The sequence below is a fragment of the Melanotaenia boesemani genome, chromosome 9 (genome assembly GCF_017639745.1).
Source record: "Melanotaenia boesemani isolate fMelBoe1 chromosome 9, fMelBoe1.pri, whole genome shotgun sequence".
Lineage (NCBI taxonomy): Eukaryota > Metazoa > Chordata > Actinopteri > Atheriniformes > Melanotaeniidae > Melanotaenia > Melanotaenia boesemani.
Window position 1 is genome coordinate 5,355,822 of NC_055690.1, and position 16,980 is coordinate 5,372,801.

The 16,980-nt window shown below is 42.4% G+C and overlaps 1 protein-coding gene across 2 annotated transcripts in view; it reads left to right on the plus strand.

Moving 5' to 3' along the window:
- The window catches only part of ssh2a (slingshot protein phosphatase 2a), a 32,023-nt gene extending 18,804 nt beyond the window's left edge, over positions 1-13,219 (plus strand). For both annotated transcript variants that reach the window (XM_041993914.1, XM_041993913.1), the window contains 13 exons: positions 1,457-1,569; positions 2,779-2,843; positions 3,263-3,384; positions 3,634-3,699; positions 3,849-3,914; positions 4,240-4,434; positions 7,367-7,460; positions 7,536-7,664; positions 8,941-8,987; positions 9,144-9,290; positions 9,378-9,578; positions 9,673-10,591; positions 11,084-13,219. In XM_041993914.1, the coding sequence (XP_041849848.1) occupies positions 1,457-1,569; positions 2,779-2,843; positions 3,263-3,384; positions 3,634-3,699; positions 3,849-3,914; positions 4,240-4,434; positions 7,367-7,460; positions 7,536-7,664; positions 8,941-8,987; positions 9,144-9,290; positions 9,378-9,578; positions 9,673-10,591; positions 11,084-12,682 (3,763 nt within the window). In that variant the 3' untranslated portion in view covers positions 12,683-13,219. The remainder of the gene's footprint in view (positions 1-1,456; positions 1,570-2,778; positions 2,844-3,262; positions 3,385-3,633; positions 3,700-3,848; positions 3,915-4,239; positions 4,435-7,366; positions 7,461-7,535; positions 7,665-8,940; positions 8,988-9,143; positions 9,291-9,377; positions 9,579-9,672; positions 10,592-11,083) is intronic.
- The last annotated feature ends 3,761 nt before the right edge of the window (positions 13,220-16,980 follow it).

A 16,980-nucleotide genomic window follows, 5' to 3' on the forward strand; every position in this document is an offset into this window, starting at 1 on the left:
ATTGTTTTCCAAAAATGAGGCACAAAGTGAAATATTTGGCATGAGGTTATTGCAACTTTGACAAGGTTACGATTTGATAAGAACCCTGATTTTGTCTATAAATACAAAAGGACACTTTTATACACCATATGACCTGAAATGGTCCTTCTCATAAAGGTGCAAAAAGACGTATTGTTTTCATTTTTATCACATCACATCTTTTCAACAACTTCAGACCTAGGCATAAATACTTTATTTATTGTCTTTGGTTTTAAAAAAATGCTTTTATACCCTTTATATCATTAGACTCACTGTCTTTTATTGAGAAAAGGACAAAAAATGCAATGTTTTCCCAAAAAGGCCATGTAAAGTGGCATATTTGGTATAAAGTTATTATAGTCTTTAACAGGTCAGTAGTTGATAAGAAGATATTTGGAGAGTTCATACAAAACATAGTTCATAAAAGTGTCAGGATTATATCAAGATTATAGTAAATCCAGATTGTCTGGTTGTAATGGGAGTCAGTGGGACCGAATCGGTAAAAGTGTATGCATATCTCCTATTCTATACACGTCACAATAAAGGGGGTGATGGAATTTTGAGAATAATAATGAAAAAAAAAAGCTTTGCTAAAGTTTTAAAAACATTTGTTTTCTGACACAGATGTGATCATTGCATCTACTGAGGAAAAAGGCCAGGAGGCCGTGAATGTACCCACCACCGTCCCAAGTGGGAACCTCTTGTTCATCATTATGAATGGTAGCGGTATTAAGCAGCCACACAAGTATAGGTCCTCCAACCTGTTTCATCAGTGTGTTCTGTGATCCACACATTCACATCACACTGTTTTGGTATCCAGTGAAACCTCTGACCTCAGTTTATTATATGTTCTCCTCAATGCTGTGAGCTCAGTTACAATTAATGAGATTAAGTGTCTCAGAAAGGCACAGAACCCCATTTAATACAACCAGCTTAATGCAGGCTGCTGTGAGCCGGCCAGCTCTTATCTTTGCTCAAACACTGTGGAGGAGGGCACTCGCTCTCTCTTCCTTCATGGACCCCTGGTGTCCCAGTCCTCCCCCATCCCACCCTACTGGCAGCTGTTAGTGTGAGTAAGTCTGAGTGCAATCCAGCTGTGTGGAGGAGCAGAGAACATTGTGTTCTGAGTTCACATCAGGGCTTGGATCTTGTTTTGCCTGCATGGATCTGTCAGCTCTGGTTTTGGGAGCGTGCAAACCACAGACCGGCTAAATGGAGCATTGTCACACTGTGACATAACCCCGTGACAAAACTCGCCACATTCTGGCAACCATCTCACACTTGTTTTGAGAAGTTGGGGTCAGCATGTTCAAGGAAGTGATTATAAATGTGGTACACTCAAATAGTTACTGAAATTACACCAAGTTCAAACTTGGCAGAAGCTCCATATGCTTCAATTTTCCATTCAAGTCTCACATTCCCTTCTCTTCCCCTCCAGCATCAGCGAGAGCTTCCTCACGGTAAAAGGTGCAGCCCTCTTCCTCCCGAGGGGTAGCAGTCCCACACCAAACTCTGCACCTCGTATCAGCCAGCGCAGGAACAAGCACACAGGTAAAGACTTGCACATTCAGTTCCCACACAGCTGGCAAAAACACTTCTCTTCCACCTCTTAATAAGACTAAACAGCACACTTTTTAATGGCCACGTCATGAGAAACAGGGAAACTGTTTCATAACAATACAAATAAGCTCAGTGATGCTTGTTTGTCTTTCAAAGAAGTATTTTTACTAGGATGTATTGAGAGTTTAGCTTATAGGCTAAACTGAAGGAAACTACATTGTAGTGTTTTAAAAAAAAATTATTCTCAGACACTAGTTGATAAAAAAAAAATTAGTATCTAGTTAAATATCAATAAGACCAGGTATCGATACTGGACTGTGTCTCCCGTTTCATGAAAAGGACCAGCTGCCTCAACCATTTAAAACAGGCACTGCGGCGGGCAGCCTCTCCCCCTACAGCAGCTACTTGAAAGACCCATTGTTTACAGTGTTGCCAGCTAAGCGACCTTGTTGCTATAATTAGCAAGTTTTCAGATTTCTCCAGCAACTTTTTAAAAGAGTGACTAAAAATAAAATCAAGTGACTTCTTCTGTTATTGGAGACTTTTGGAGACTGACGTTTACTCGTGTCACTGAGGCCCCTCCCCCGTCCAGAAGCACTCAGAAGAGGCTCGGTCTTCCTGCAGCAGCAGAGCAGATGTTCTCCTGCTGCATGACCACAGTCAATATAAAGCTGCTACTGGCTGACCCTGCCCTGGCTTACAGTCTGATGTTAATGCCTATTAATGTAGACAAAAAACATATAGCTAAATTTTTTTTAATCCAGATAAAATCTACTTTATCTTAACTAGCATGTTCTGTCGTTGATCTGTTTTCAGGTGTTGTGAAGAAAAGACCACTGTATAAGTATATAAGTACACTAACTTGTAGTTGAAGGTTTTCTAGTTGTGTATTTTTTGCACTACAGTGAGCAAACAACACAATGTTAATGTCTTTTTAATTTTAATTAATACGTTTATGTTATTGTTTGGGTGATTTGTTCGGACTTTAATTAAAAATAAATCCCCCTCTATAGAACCAAAAATAGTGTTTAGTAGCAGTATCAGGTTTTAGTATTGTGACAACTCTACTGCATTGTGAATTCTTACCTCAGGGGAAATGATACTTCATCATGGGTTTTGTGTCAGCCTTTGACTAAAACTGAGATTATTGTCCAAAAGAATCTGAAATTAAAGCTGAATGTCTGAATCTTTTTCATCCAGGTGACCTTCAGAAACACCTTCAGACCATGTTCACTGTGCTGCGGCCTGAGGATACCATCAGACTGGTTGGTAGCGTGCTACTTGAATATCTAAATTCTCCTAAATTATGCTCGTATGAACACAATAGCAAAGGTCAGAGTGACAAAATGACAATGGAGTGTATACTCCACAGTGTCTGGTTTCAGTTCTTTGTTAACACGTATAAAGAACTGAAACTTGGCTTAGGTTTGAAAGCATCGCTTGTTCCAGTAATACCCTCACAAATAACATATAATATTAAAAAATTGGGAGTAGTAAGTATTCAGATTTAACTATGAGGACACATTTGTTTTCAAATGGCAGTTTTGTGTTTAAAAATATGGTTTCTCTCATAAAATCTAACTTAACCCTGAAATAGAGATTGGTTTTGTTCTGATGCTCCTTCGAAGAGCCAGTGAAGGCTTTACTGAGTCATTTCATGGTCTTCCTCTTTTCTTTCTCCCAGGCTGTGTGTCTGGAGAGTGCCTACCCTCAGGTAACCCGCTACATGGTGGTGGTCTCCACCAATGGCAGACAGGACACGGAGGAGAGCATTGTGCTCGGCATGGACTTTGTCTCTTCTGATAGGTCAGTGCCACAGCAACAGTAGACCACCATGTGTTTTACTGTTATGACAACAACTCCGCAGAGATAATGTGCTGCTTTGTTTGTTTGTTTTTTAATTAACTAACATGGAGTTAGAAATCAGAAATGTTGGGTCAGCGTGGCCTTTGTGGGAAAAGTTTCTTTAAGTAAACACAGATTATGAGCATCTCTTTTCTGTGTTATGTCAGAGCAGTGCATCATGTTTGTTTGTTTATTGATCTTTCCATGTAGCTGCTGTACTGTGGGGCTGGTTCTACCTCTGTGGAGTGACACTCTGATCCACTTGGATGGAGATGGGTAAGACACTCCTATGTTCTACTTCCTCTTAGAGCTCCCTGCAGAGCAACATGCTGACTGCTCCGATGACTTCTAGTTTGTTTTTTTTTCTTAAAGCTGCATTGTTTACTGGGCATCACATTTCTAAACTGTCACTCTTCTCTCCACAGCGGGTTTAGTGTATCGACCACGAACAGAGTTCATGTCTTTAAGCCGGTTTCTGTCCAGGCCATGTGGTAAGCAACCTCTTATTCTTTCAGTAAATCGCTTCTGGGTGAAGTAAGCATCAAGTTAGAAGTTGTATGCATTGCAGTGCCCCTTTTGACTTTGACCTCCTGTCAGTTTTTCTTATCTTCCCTGCTTTCTTTTTGCATTATCTTTCTTCTTTCCACTCTCTTCTTAATCTCTCTCACATGCTGCTGCTGCCTCCTCATTTCCTCATTTTGTTCTCCTTTGTTCCTCAACATCCTCTTATTCATCTGCACTTAACTGCAGTATTGTCTCATTCGGTCCTTCTCCCTTCTAGTGTTAACTCATTATTTAACCGTGTGTTTTCCTCAGGTCAGCCTTACAGTCGCTCCACAAAGCCTGCGAGGTGGCTCGCTGCCATAACTACTACCCAGGCAGCCTGTTTCTGACCTGGGTCAGCTACTACCAGAGCAGGGTCTCCTCCAACCAGTTCTGCATTAATGAATGGAACGCCATGCAGGATGTGGAGTCGCACCGTGCCAACTCACCCGTCCTCTTCACAGACCTGTGAGTTGAGGAGAGGGATGACCGCAAGAACGCACACTCACACTGCAATATTAAAGCAGTTTGAACTCCACACAGGCAGCCATTTACACAAGCTCTGTTTGTACCGGTAGTATGGTGTAAAATTCCTGTGGAGTGAAAATGCTGCTCTGAAAAGCTTTTAAATCAGCAGATGTGTTGGATAAAAAAACACAACTATGAATTTCACATTTATTCCTTGTATGAATGTCACAGTTATGTCTTTTGCTACAATTATTATAGAAATGATCACAATTATACGTTAAGTTGTTTCTGTCTTTTGATGCAAACATAACAAAATGACATAGAAAGACAGTGAAGAAACCAAGACTCTCATTCCGGCTAAATCTGTAGATAGTAAATAAATACTCAAATAAATACTCTACCTTTGGATTTCTCTCAGAGCAAACAAATAGAAAAGCTACAGGATCTGCCTGGACTTGGGAGGCTTCTTTATTTAAACTACATTATAAAAAGGATTTTGAGCCTTTCTTCTGAACATGAGTACAAAATTTTGAAACGCATGAAAAACATCTAGCTAGCTTTGACTTCCAGATTTAGCAGAATAGCTGCTGTTTGAAACATAAATAATACTGGAACAGTGAAAAAAATACATAAACAAGACTAAATATCTGACTTTAAATACAGTTTCTTCCAGTGCACACTGACAACTAAAAGGTTTTGACCTCACACAGTCATGTTTGAACAGCCAGACTATCCATCAAAAGACTTTTTTGGTTTCTTTGTTGTTTTTTTTTCCATCCATATAATGTAATGCTCAGTGAACGTTGCTGAAAAAAAATCCATTGTAAGCTCAGTCTGAGTCAGACAAGATTACAAATGACATAACATTTAATTGTAATTGTGTTTCAGGTGAACATTAACTTCAGCGGATCTGCTGAAATGTGGTTCAGACATAATCTTTTATAGAAAGTAAAGACATTGAGGGATCGGTATGATTTAATTAATCAGGGCATTTAATATCGCGATAAACTGGAAACAAGTAATCCTGACATCTGTAATTCTTAGTCATTTCCTTTCTCAAATTTGCTCCTTTTAACCAGAGCTCCAGTCCCTGTTAATAGAGATCCTTCAGCAGGTCAGGCAGTTTTACGTTTCTGCAGCGACATGAGCGTCTCGCCTGACATGTGCACTTCGGAGACACGTTAAACGGAGTCAATGCTTTTATCCCGGATTCAAAGAAAGCCAAATATGTTTCACAGGAGCTGCATGCACACAAGGTCAAAAATGATGAGCTGCGTCTGCACAACGACATTGCAAAACCTTTCCTCACGTGCAGCAGTGTTGCTATCTCTGCAGCAAAGGTATCGCAGGCCAGTGGGTTGGAGCTGGGGTCAAGGGCTGTCTCTCAACTTTCCAGGTTAACTTTAAAAAGAGCACACTCACATATCTGGACATTTAGATTTACACATACTCAGCTTTTGTAATGAGTTGTCAGCGGAGCTCTAAGGAAGCATTAGACAGTAAAGGGAATGACACAGGCTTCTGGATTTATGTCTTTACGAATACAAGGGAAATTCCCCTCCCTGCTGCTTGTGTCACATGCCGCGCTACCTATTTGGAGCGCACACACAGACTTCAGAGATCCTCCAGTGTCCAAAATAGCCGAGGCTTTAACTGGCTTGATTTACTTTTGGAAAGATGAAATCCAGACGGACACTATGAAGGTAGACTAAGACGGGAATGGACAGAAGCAGGTGGCGGATGGGGGCATGGGGAGAGTTATGCACCTGATTGCCCTGAATGGAAAGAATGGAGGAGAGAGAGGGCAGAAATAAAGCAGCTTTAAACTTGACGATTAAGAATTGGCTGGATTCAGTGCCTGCCAAGATGCAGAAATAGATCACTCATTAACCCTTTGCTTGAGGCGTTTTCATTCCTGCTTATCAAGATTACGCACACACGCACTTACACTGTTTTACCTAGTGGCTGCCAAAGCTGTAAGGGTTTGTTGACATGTCAGCTTGTTTCCCTGTAAAACCATTCTGACTTGTTTTTTATGTTTGATTTACGACCTGTACTGGGCATTCCCTCAGGCCCTTTATCAGCAATTTCAGGAAGTGACATAAAATTTCTTCATGTACACATTAGCTCTGTCCCTTGTGTTGTGACTTACCATAAGTCCTTGTTGTCTTTCTGTTTCCATAAGTAGCCATCCCACTCTAAGGTCATCTACAGGCGAGTCGGAGCTTGTTGTGAGGTTAAAGTACTGTAACTGGTAACAACCTGTATTTGTTGATAAGGATGGAAAACCTTTCTATAGCTTGACCCTGTGGACCTTTCCTCTTGAGATCAGCGAGATAAACAAGCTAAATTTGTCCACTTCTAGCTGGTGCCTTTAAGTTTGCATTTACACAACTGAGGTCATCATATTTTCTCCTTTTTTTCTGACTTTTGACCCACAGTGATATGTAACATAGGACTGCTGAGTAAACTGGAAGTTAAACAAGAACATTTAGACAAAAAGGAGAAGCTTGGAGACAATCTGAGCCCCTCTCTCCAGAGATGTAATTAAGCTACTTGTTGGTATCATCAGTGTGACGTCCAAAGGCTAAATACGTCCCCCAGCAGAGTTGTTAGAAACCAAGCCAGGCACAACAACAGGCACTTTCTACAAGAGGACTTTGTTGTGGATCGCCGACGGGCCGTGCTCAGATTTTCTGTTCCCTCTCCAGTTTCTGAGAATCAGACAAAGTAGCAATTCTCTGGAGGAACAAGTAATCTCATTGAGAGTATGAAAATGAATGAATGAACAGAAGGCAAGGGTCGTTACTGAGACTCTGAAGATGGCTCGCTGTGTCCGAGCTGGTTTTTTTTTTTTATTTGCAGGGAAAGAAAAAGCATTAAAGGTGTTGTTTTGTTTGTTTGTTTTTATTAAAGTTGTCTTTGTATGCAGGCCCACAGAGCGGGAACGAACAGAGAGGCTGATCAAGATGCGTCTCAGAGAAATCATGATGCAGAAAGACTTGGAGAACGTCACCTGCAAGGAGGTGAGACACACAAAGAGCATCATCATGATCATCATCAGATTCTCTTTACTTTAACTGCTCTCGTCCTTTTTTCAGATCCGAACAGAGCTGGAGATGCAGATGGTGTGTAACCTGCGGGAGTTTAAAGAGTTCATAGACAACGAGATGATTGTCATCCTGGGACAGATGGACAGCCCCACGGAAATCTTTGAACACGTCTTCCTGGTAAGAATTCAGGGAGCCTGGGGCCTGTACTACAGAGCATGATTAGATCCTCGGGTAACTTCAGGTTGAACTCTGGTTTTCAGTATCATGAAGTTGGTTCACTTCTTTCAGAGGTTAATCGCCATGGCAACTTGTATTGGAAACTTAACTTGCTCTAGAGCAGGTCGTGAATAATTATGTATTTGTTCATTATTAGATGAGCAGAGCTTTTTAAAACATCCAGTGTTTTATCCGACTGAATAAGATGTAAACTTTCTCATCAGTCTTATTGATACACCTACAGTTCATTTATCTAAAATGAATCATCACAATCGCATCTAGTGGTGCTTTAATGATGTGACAGTGAAGATATTCAGCTTATTAATTCATACATTCACACTTCATTCTTCCTTACTGTTGCTTTCAAACTAACAAATATATTTTAGCCTTTTGTCAAGTGTTTCCACCTGTTGTACTCGAACACACACATTCAGAGTCAGAAAAGCTGGAAAACTGACCGAGCCGACAAGCAGCATTGTGATACGGCTCAGAAGGTCTCCAGTGTTAGCCAGGTTTAACCAGGATGGAGTCCTGGCCAAGAACAGCATCACAACCACAAACACAAGATAATCACATAAAATTATAGTTATAATAAAACCAGACTAAATAAAACAAACTAATACAAAAAGGACCTAAAAGCAGTGTCAGGTCGATGTCAGGATCCCCAGGTCTTTTAGAATAGATTTACAATGATTAAAGGAGACAAGGTCTTAATATATGTGTATATATCCTGAGAATGCAAAGCACAAGGACCACCAGACTTCTGTTGGACATACACAGCTAAGGAGGGAGCAGACCATGAAAGCTTTTATAAATTAATCTGTACCAGTGTGTATTCCAATGGGTTGCCAGATAAGGCCATTCAACCTGAAAATAAAGTTCAGTGGGGAGTCCGAGGTTTGCAGTTTGTTATAAAACGAAGGCAGGTGTGGTAAACTGAGTCATGCATCTTCAAAACCTTGAAAGGGGTATGCATAAAATATCTCTAGTTCTAAGCAGACAGTAGTGTAGCAGCAACAAGTCTCATTCTTGCATTAAAAGAGAAACGCAAGTTTGAACCAGTTATTTAACAAGAGATTCAACATTTAAAAGAAAAACAATCATCAATGTAAACACAGAAATAGGATTAGTTAAACCAGATAACCCGATTTTTCCTTCCAGAGTTTAGTATATGACACTGAAAACTGTGTTAAATAGTCACATCAATGATACTGACTGACTGACTTTGTGTTTGTAGGGTTCTGAATGGAACGCCTCCAACTTAGAGGAGCTGCAGAACAGCGGGTAAGACATCAGTTTCAGTACACACACAGTCAGTGGCTGAATTTTAATGAATAGAGAGACAACACTTTGTTTAAACGAGAGAATCATCATCATTTAACAGAGTCCACAGAGCAGCTCTCCACTAAATCAACCTTCCTCTCTGTGTCTGTAAAACAGGGTGCGCTACATCCTGAATGTGACGAGGGAAATAGACAACTTTTTCCCTGGAATGTTCGAGTACCACAACATCAGAGTTTATGATGAGGAGGCCACCAACCTGCTGGAGTACTGGAATGACACTTACAAGTTCATCACCAAAGCCAAGTATGTGTCTGCACACTCCAAAACCTGAAGTCCTGCTCTGCTTTCTTTAAGTCTTTTTTCTGGAGCAGCATCTTTCTTTGTCCTCAGGAAAGCTGGCGCTAAGTGTCTGGTTCACTGTAAGATGGGCGTGAGCCGCTCCGCTTCCACTGTGATCGCCTATGCTATGAAGGAGTACGGCTGGGATCTGGATACGGCCTTTGACTACGTGAAAGAAAGACGTACCGTCACCAAGCCGAACCCGTCCTTCATGAAGCAGCTGGAGGAGTATCAGGGAATTCTGCTGGCAAGGTGTGTTCTCACACTCCAACATCTGTACAATGTGCATATTGTTCAGAAGTGTTTTGTGGCCAACACACTCCTGTTTTTTCCTTTTCCTCTGCAGCAAACAAAGGCATAATAAGCTATGGCGCTCCCACTCTGACAGCGACCTGTCGGATCGCCCGGGCTCCATGTGCAAATCTTCATCTCCTACTTTGGGTCGAGCTAACTCCCACAACAACAACACCACCTCCTCCCCCTTTATACATCATTTCCTGGGCGTGGCTGTGCTGCAGGCGCTCGGTGCTGAACCCGAAGACTCTGCCAAATCAAACACACACACCTCTGACTCACTCACACTCTCCAACGGTGTGTGTGAGTCACCAGTTCAGGAGGAGGTCAGATCAGACTTTGAAGACCCCATCCTGCTTCCTCTCCCCAGACCGCGAGCAGCTACCGTCATCCCAGAGGAAAGACTGGACAATTCAGCGAGCGTGGCCATCACCGTGCCCGTTGCCGTGCCACACCCTCCGCCCTCCCTCCACATTTTACCCCCCACACCTGAACTGCAGCGTGCACACCGGGGTCCTCCCACGCATCTGTCTATTTCAGTGCCCAGAAGCAAACTCGAGCTGTGCCTCAATCTGCCCGAGAGAAGCGGCTCCGAGGACGTCTCGCCTCTCACTCTGGGATCCAGTGACTCAGACTTACTGAATCGATCAATTTCAGATTCAGCGAGCGATAGCCCTGCGACAGTCACCCCCCAGCCTCTGGTTCCTTCCCTCGCTCCCAGCGATGACAACAACAACCCCAATGAGCCTCAGACGGACTCTGCCTTCGACAGCCGCGGCGAAGCCGACGGGTCGTCCAACCACAGCGGCGACAGCATCGACTTCTTCACCGCCAGGGAAAAGTTCCTGGGCCTGGCGCAAGATGGCCGAACACAGACACTTTCAGAGCAGTCGCAACAACGGACACTTCAGTCAGCCGGGGGAGGAGCAGACGTAGAAGAAGAACAGGAGAACGAGAATGAAATGAGTCAGGTAAAGACACCTCTCAGTGTTCTACAAAAACACGACTCTGTGGAAGACTCTCTGTCTTCGTTATTTTTTGTTTACTTTCTAAAAGAAGCAACAAATTTCAAACCTAAGAATGATCTGATTGGAGGAGCCACAAGCATCTAACTTCAGGAGTCGACCAATGATGCATTTCCACTGCCCTCCAAGTTATGTTTGGGGGATGCAGCTCCTGTTTAATTTTTTCATTTTCATGTTAACGTTTTCTTGTTTAGGCTCAATTGTATTTATTATCACATCAGTTTGTGGCAGGTTTTCCTTTCACATAGAGTTGCAGTATGAGTGACACCTGCTGGTCGAGAGAAAAGTCAAAATCATTTCATATCTGTGAAGTTACTTGAACAATAAATCTGTTTAGTTTTAAAATCTAATAAATCAGTTCATCCTAAAATGATTAAAAAGTTATTTTAGTTCATCATAATAAGACTAATAAAATCCGTCTTCTTGTCTTCTCTGCAGTCTGAGGACAGCTTTGACAAATCCAGCCCCGACCGAGCCCATCCCGCTCACCATGACAACGGAATATCAGTCCGCCATATCGTCACAGAGATCGAAGCCATATCCCACTCTGCCACTTCTCCTACTCCCTCCTCATCCTCCTCTTCATCACTTCCTCTGTCCCCTCACAGTCCTCAGCTCATCCAAGCGGAGCATCAGGAGGAGGCGGAGTCTCCTGAAGTTCCACATGGCGCTGTAAATCCACCCTCACATCCGCCGTCTCCCTCCATGCTGCCGTGCGACTGGCCGGCGGGCTCGGTGCGGAGGGTCACCCAGCAGCTCGAGGAGAGGCTGAAGCAGGAGCTGGAGATGGCGGCGTCTCAGCGGTCCCCGTTGCACTCCCCCAGCACCGAACATCCTCCTGTCCGTTCGCCCCTGCACCCTGCAGAACAAAGGATCACTCAGGGAGAGAACCTGGCTGTTTCTGCTAAAACCAAAGACGAGGAAAAGCATGCAGGGACTGAGAAGGAGCTTCACAGACTCGATTCCTCAGGCACTGACAACCTCCTCAATCCCTCATGCTTCCCTGACTCGCAGACCAGCCAAGTCTCTGGTGCTATACCTATCATTATGCACACATCTGTTGATAGCCATATGGTGACATCATCACTGGAGTCAGATAGTCTCTTAGTAGGATCATCTCTAGATACCTCAGCCCCATCTCAAAGACAGGGCCAGCTACACAGCCAAAGCTTGGATTGTCAGACCCACTCCCAGGTTGCTTCAAATCAAATATCTCTGGACGGTGTGACATTGCAGGAGTCAGACACAGATGAAAGGCTGGACTCCGGTCCTCAGGGCAGGAGACAGGGCTGTGGCCCCAGCTGTGAAGCTCAGATCAGGCTGGCTCGCAGCAGCCAGGAGCTGGAGCGGATACAGCAAACGCTCCGAGAGCTGCAGGCTTTCCTTCACGAGGCTGTCAGCCTGGAGGCCACAGACGGTCAAGCACAAGAACTGGGGCAGCCTCAGAGGCCAAGAGACACTATGGATACAGAGCCACGACTTTATATAGGGCCGAGTTCTGAACAAACCCCTTCGGGCCTGGCAGCAGGACAGCAGCTCACAGAAAAACAAGAGAGGAGGAGTGTCATGGAGCTAACAGGGTGGCACAGAGCCATGGAGCTGGAGGCTCGTATCCGCCAGGCAGGCCTCACGCCCCCTTCTCTCATGAAGAGATCAGCCTCATTAGCTAAACTGGACTGTCTGGAGCTGTCAGCCAGCGACCTCAGCGACTTGGACCTGAGGCCACACACCAGGACATCATCACACTCCCAGGAATCTTTCTCTTTGTCCCAGTGTCACCCAGATGACACCTGGAAGAAGCAGAAAGTGCTGTCTCGGCACACGAGGTCGCCCCGCGATGACGCATCCTCCTCTCACCTCTCCCCTTCCACCCACTGTTACCCAAAAGAAGACAAAGGTGAGAGGGATGAGCCAGATGGCAGCAGCGTGGTTTCCACATCACGTCAGCAGGGCAGGGGACACTCGTCAAGACGTGCCCGCAAAGCTTCCGCTGAGAAAAAACAACGAACTGTCGCTCTGCTATACAACACCATGTAACCTCAGTGCAATAGACTGGAGCGGACATGACTGGAGCTGTGTGAAAGCGGCTGCATGATGTGTATGAGTGTAGCAGGTCAGCTGTAGCCCCTGCAAAACCTCTAATGTGTGTATTGTGTGTGAGACGTGAATGGTGAAAATATGTTTGCATGTAAACCACTGGATGTGTTCAAGTTTGTCTGTACATCAATATAATATGAATGTGCAAAATAAGACTGAAGCTGTGCAGATTCTGCACATCGTTTTGTCTTTTTTTGTCCTCTTTCTCTTTTTTAAAGAAGCGTCTATGTTCAGTGTGTGACCCTCACTGCCTGTTCAGAGCTTATAAAACTACAACCAGAGGGGCTTTTTCTCAGAACATGCACTTTACTGTTAAGATGATTGTTTTTTTTGTTTTTGTTTTATTTGAAATCTCTTTCTTACCCTGGGGAGAATTGTTTTGCACTGTTCTCAGTAGACATGTGTCCGTGGTTGTGTTTTCAAAGTGCAAAGACATTGTCTTTATTCAGATTTTTAATTAAACCAGGACAAAGCTGAGACATTGTTGTTTGTTTTTATTAAATGCTTCAGCAGTAAATAAATTTGGTAAGCTTGTTCTGACTAAATACTAAATTTTCATCTCACTTTTCCACTGGAGGTAAAGTCTTTAGATGAGTGCACCTGAGTTTACTGCCCTCTGCTGGCTGGGCTGACTTGCTCTTTAATCTCATCTAATCCTATTTGATAGAAATACTTTTTGCTTGTAATTTTAAACTAGAAGCAATAATTTCTTTGAAATTGTTATACCCGGCTCCGTGGGGGATAGATCTCCATCGGTGTTCAGCGCAGCTTATTTCAGGCTGACATTTTACCTACTGTTTCATGTGGGTAATTAAACACTGGAAATATAGGCCACCGGGGCCCCTGCTGAGACATGCTCACACACCAATCAAGCAAAGTGACATTAAAAGACTCGACCAGACTATTTTTTTTTTTTTTTTAAATTAAAAATGCTGCAGGTAGAGTCACTAACTCATCAAATCTCACAAGCTCCTTGTGGAAAAAAAAAATAAATTAAAGACCGTGATGTCTGGATTATTTAATCAGTTAAATCTACCTCAGTGGTAGACAGGAGGGGTTTCTTCTTTTATTAAGTCCCAAATAGTATTGTGGGAAAGGGTTTTATGCACATCCATATTTTCTTCTGCTTTTTACATCAATGTTAAAAATAATTCAAAATTTAATTAATATTTTTCCTCATCACCACCCAAACCACAAAAAAAGTGTTTAGACCAGGGGTGCCCAAGTCCAGTCCTCGAGATCTACCATCCTGCAACTTTTAGATGCAACCCTTCTCCAACACACCTGAATCAAATGACTGGCTTGTTACCAGGCCTCTGCAGAGCTGAATGACATGCAGATGACATCTGATTCAGGTGTGTTGGAGAAGGGCTGCATCTAAAAGTTGCAGGATGGTAGATCTCGAGGACCAAACTTGGGCACCCCTGCCTTAGCAGTTTATTTAAGGCACATCGCTTAAATGAAAGGAAAGATATTTGCCAGCTCAAGGAGACCTCACCTTAAAACATTCAAGATCTTTGAGGGCAATCAAGGTTAATTGTGTTTTTAATCATTGCTACTATAAATGTCCCACAAAACAAGAATTTTCAAGAGAATACAGAGTGTGCACATCTTCATTTTGAGGTTTAACAGCACAACAATTTTCAGGCCTCTCCTGAGATGATGGAGATGGTTTTCACCCAGGATTGCTCTGTATCTTTCTGCATCCATCTTTCCTTCTACCATGACTGGTTTCCTAATTCCTGTAAGAAAAAAAACAAAAAAACAGCATGATGCTGTTGGCAACATGTTTAACTATTGGGATGATAAACGGCAGGTGCAGATCTAGACCATCTTTTAAAGGAGGGCACAGCCAGACCATCATTTTGATGTCATGATGCTGAATAGGACATGTAAAAAAAAAAAAAAAAAAAAAAGGTGGACATGTATATGAGATCTTTTTTTTTTTTTTTTTTTTTTTTTTTTTTAAATTTAATTTTTTTAGGAAATAATGAACAGATTATTACAACTAAAGTGGTCATTTAATGTAAAAAGTGAAGCAAAATTTGACGTCTTTGTTATCTGTAATTGTTTTTATTGTCAGTGTTTCTTCAGCATTATTGGCTGAAGTGACATGATGTGATTGTACAGTTGTCACATCAGGTCAGGTGTTTTATTTCGCCTGATTTGGTGAGCCCACAAAGGGTGTTTTGCTGTAAGGATCTGCTCTAATGCCCATTATCTTTTTGACCAAGACCCTTCTCTGATTACCCTGCTTGTTTTGGCAGTCAGATGTTTTTGATATTGATGGTAACTTGTTGGTAACTTTAATGAAACAGATAAAATGTCTTGTTTTGCAGGTTTATATGCTTCATAACCGTAAGATCTCATACAAACAGGCTTGTTTGTATAACCACTGTAAAAAGCAGAATGCACCATGACTCAGTTTGAAGCGACATAAGCGTCCAACAACGCTGCTTCCTCCTCTCCTTTTCTTCTTTCTCTTTTTAGTAGACACACTTCGTATTGTATGTTAGTGACCTTTTACACATTCTCTTCATGCTCCAGCACCTAGGCATGTGCACAATCCTGATGTCCTTCTCAGTGTGGAGCAAGGGAAACATGGTTGCTGCACACTGCTGATTCACATCTCTTTGCACATTTCCCACTCTTTCTACCCTGAGTGGTGGTGTTTGAAGGGTTTAAAGTCTCTAAGCTCTCCATTTCTTTCTTGTCAAGCCTTAAAATAACTACAGTCAAAACCCCCTCGGATCTGGCTGAGGCGCCTAGAATCCATGTCACGGGAAAGATGATGGAGGTGGTAGCTGCTAAAAACAGTTCAGCTCTCTCTTATGGTGCTGACTGACTACAGTATCATCTGTCTCATGAGAAATTAAGTGCTTTTGTCCTTGTCCTTCACTGGAGAGGCCAAGAAAACTAAAGTGGGGTGAAGGGATTTATATTATGTAAGAGCTGCCTGTGATTTACAACCCCGAATGAAGAAATGGTTGGGATGCTTTTTCATTTGGTGCAGGACCACAGGCAGGTCAGTTCAGCACCTGGACTCTGAAGCCATGCAGTTGTGATAGATGCAGTATGTGGTTTTGCTTTGTCATTGACAGACTCATGCCTCTTTTTTACCCTTACCACTGGCAGTCAGTATAGATTTTGGTCATGTCAGAGACATCTCAGCCTGCACATTTACATGAGAAAAAGGCAACCTGAAAAGTCGATTCTCAACTGGAACCAAAAACGTAGAGGTACTTATTCTCATGACGTCATCAGCAGGCAAAGGCAAAGCAGAGCTAGACTTTTATACGTGGGGAAGCCAGAGGATGGGCAAAACTTTATCAGGGTCCCCATTTACTCAGGAAATGTTTCCTTCTCTCTAAGACTTTCACTCATATATGATGCTGTGATAACTGGTCACATTAGATAAACATGAGAAATAAAACATCTTCACATTAATAATCTGGATCACCAAGTGGAAAAAATTTCAACAAGTTCAAAAAGATCCATAGAAGGTAAGCTGGTTGTACTGGGGTGCAGTATGTGGAGCTTGATGTGGTAGTAGGGGGTACAATGGCTTCTCCCTCTAGCAGTTCTGGTTTACTGTCTGGTGGTGGGGGTGACTGGACTTCTTGTGTCTGACCAGAAGACCTCCATGTTGGTGGCTGTCAAGGCTGCTGATACTGGGCTGGGCAGGGGTCTGCAACCTATGGCTCCGAAGCCGCAAGTGGCTCTCTGGAGCTTCCACAATGGCTCTTAATACATGGATTAAAAAAAACTAATAACAAATGCATTTTTTAAAAAACAATTTTTCATTTTTTTCATGGAATAGTTGCACTGAATTTCCACAACATGATGACATTAAAAGTACCAGTAATTTTTTTCTATTAATATTTACATTAATATATTTTTAGTAATTTTTTTATCTACTTTTCTTGTCATTAAGTTGGAAACTATTGACATTTTTTTTACATCATTACATTTACATCACAAATATCTGCATCCCATAGAAGAAAGTCTGTCTATACTTTTTTGCTAAAGTTTTATGTTTTTATTTTTTTTTTTAAACTTAAAGATAGAAATAAAATGTGGTTCTTCAAAAATGTAATAATCTCGTAACATTTGCAAGTCTAAACAAGTTTTATTTAGCTGGGCTGAAGGCAAAATGGCTCTTTGGACTATAAAGGTTGCAGACTCCTGGACTAGGGTCTGTCTCAACCTGACCTGTGTCCTTCCTTTTTAGACACATT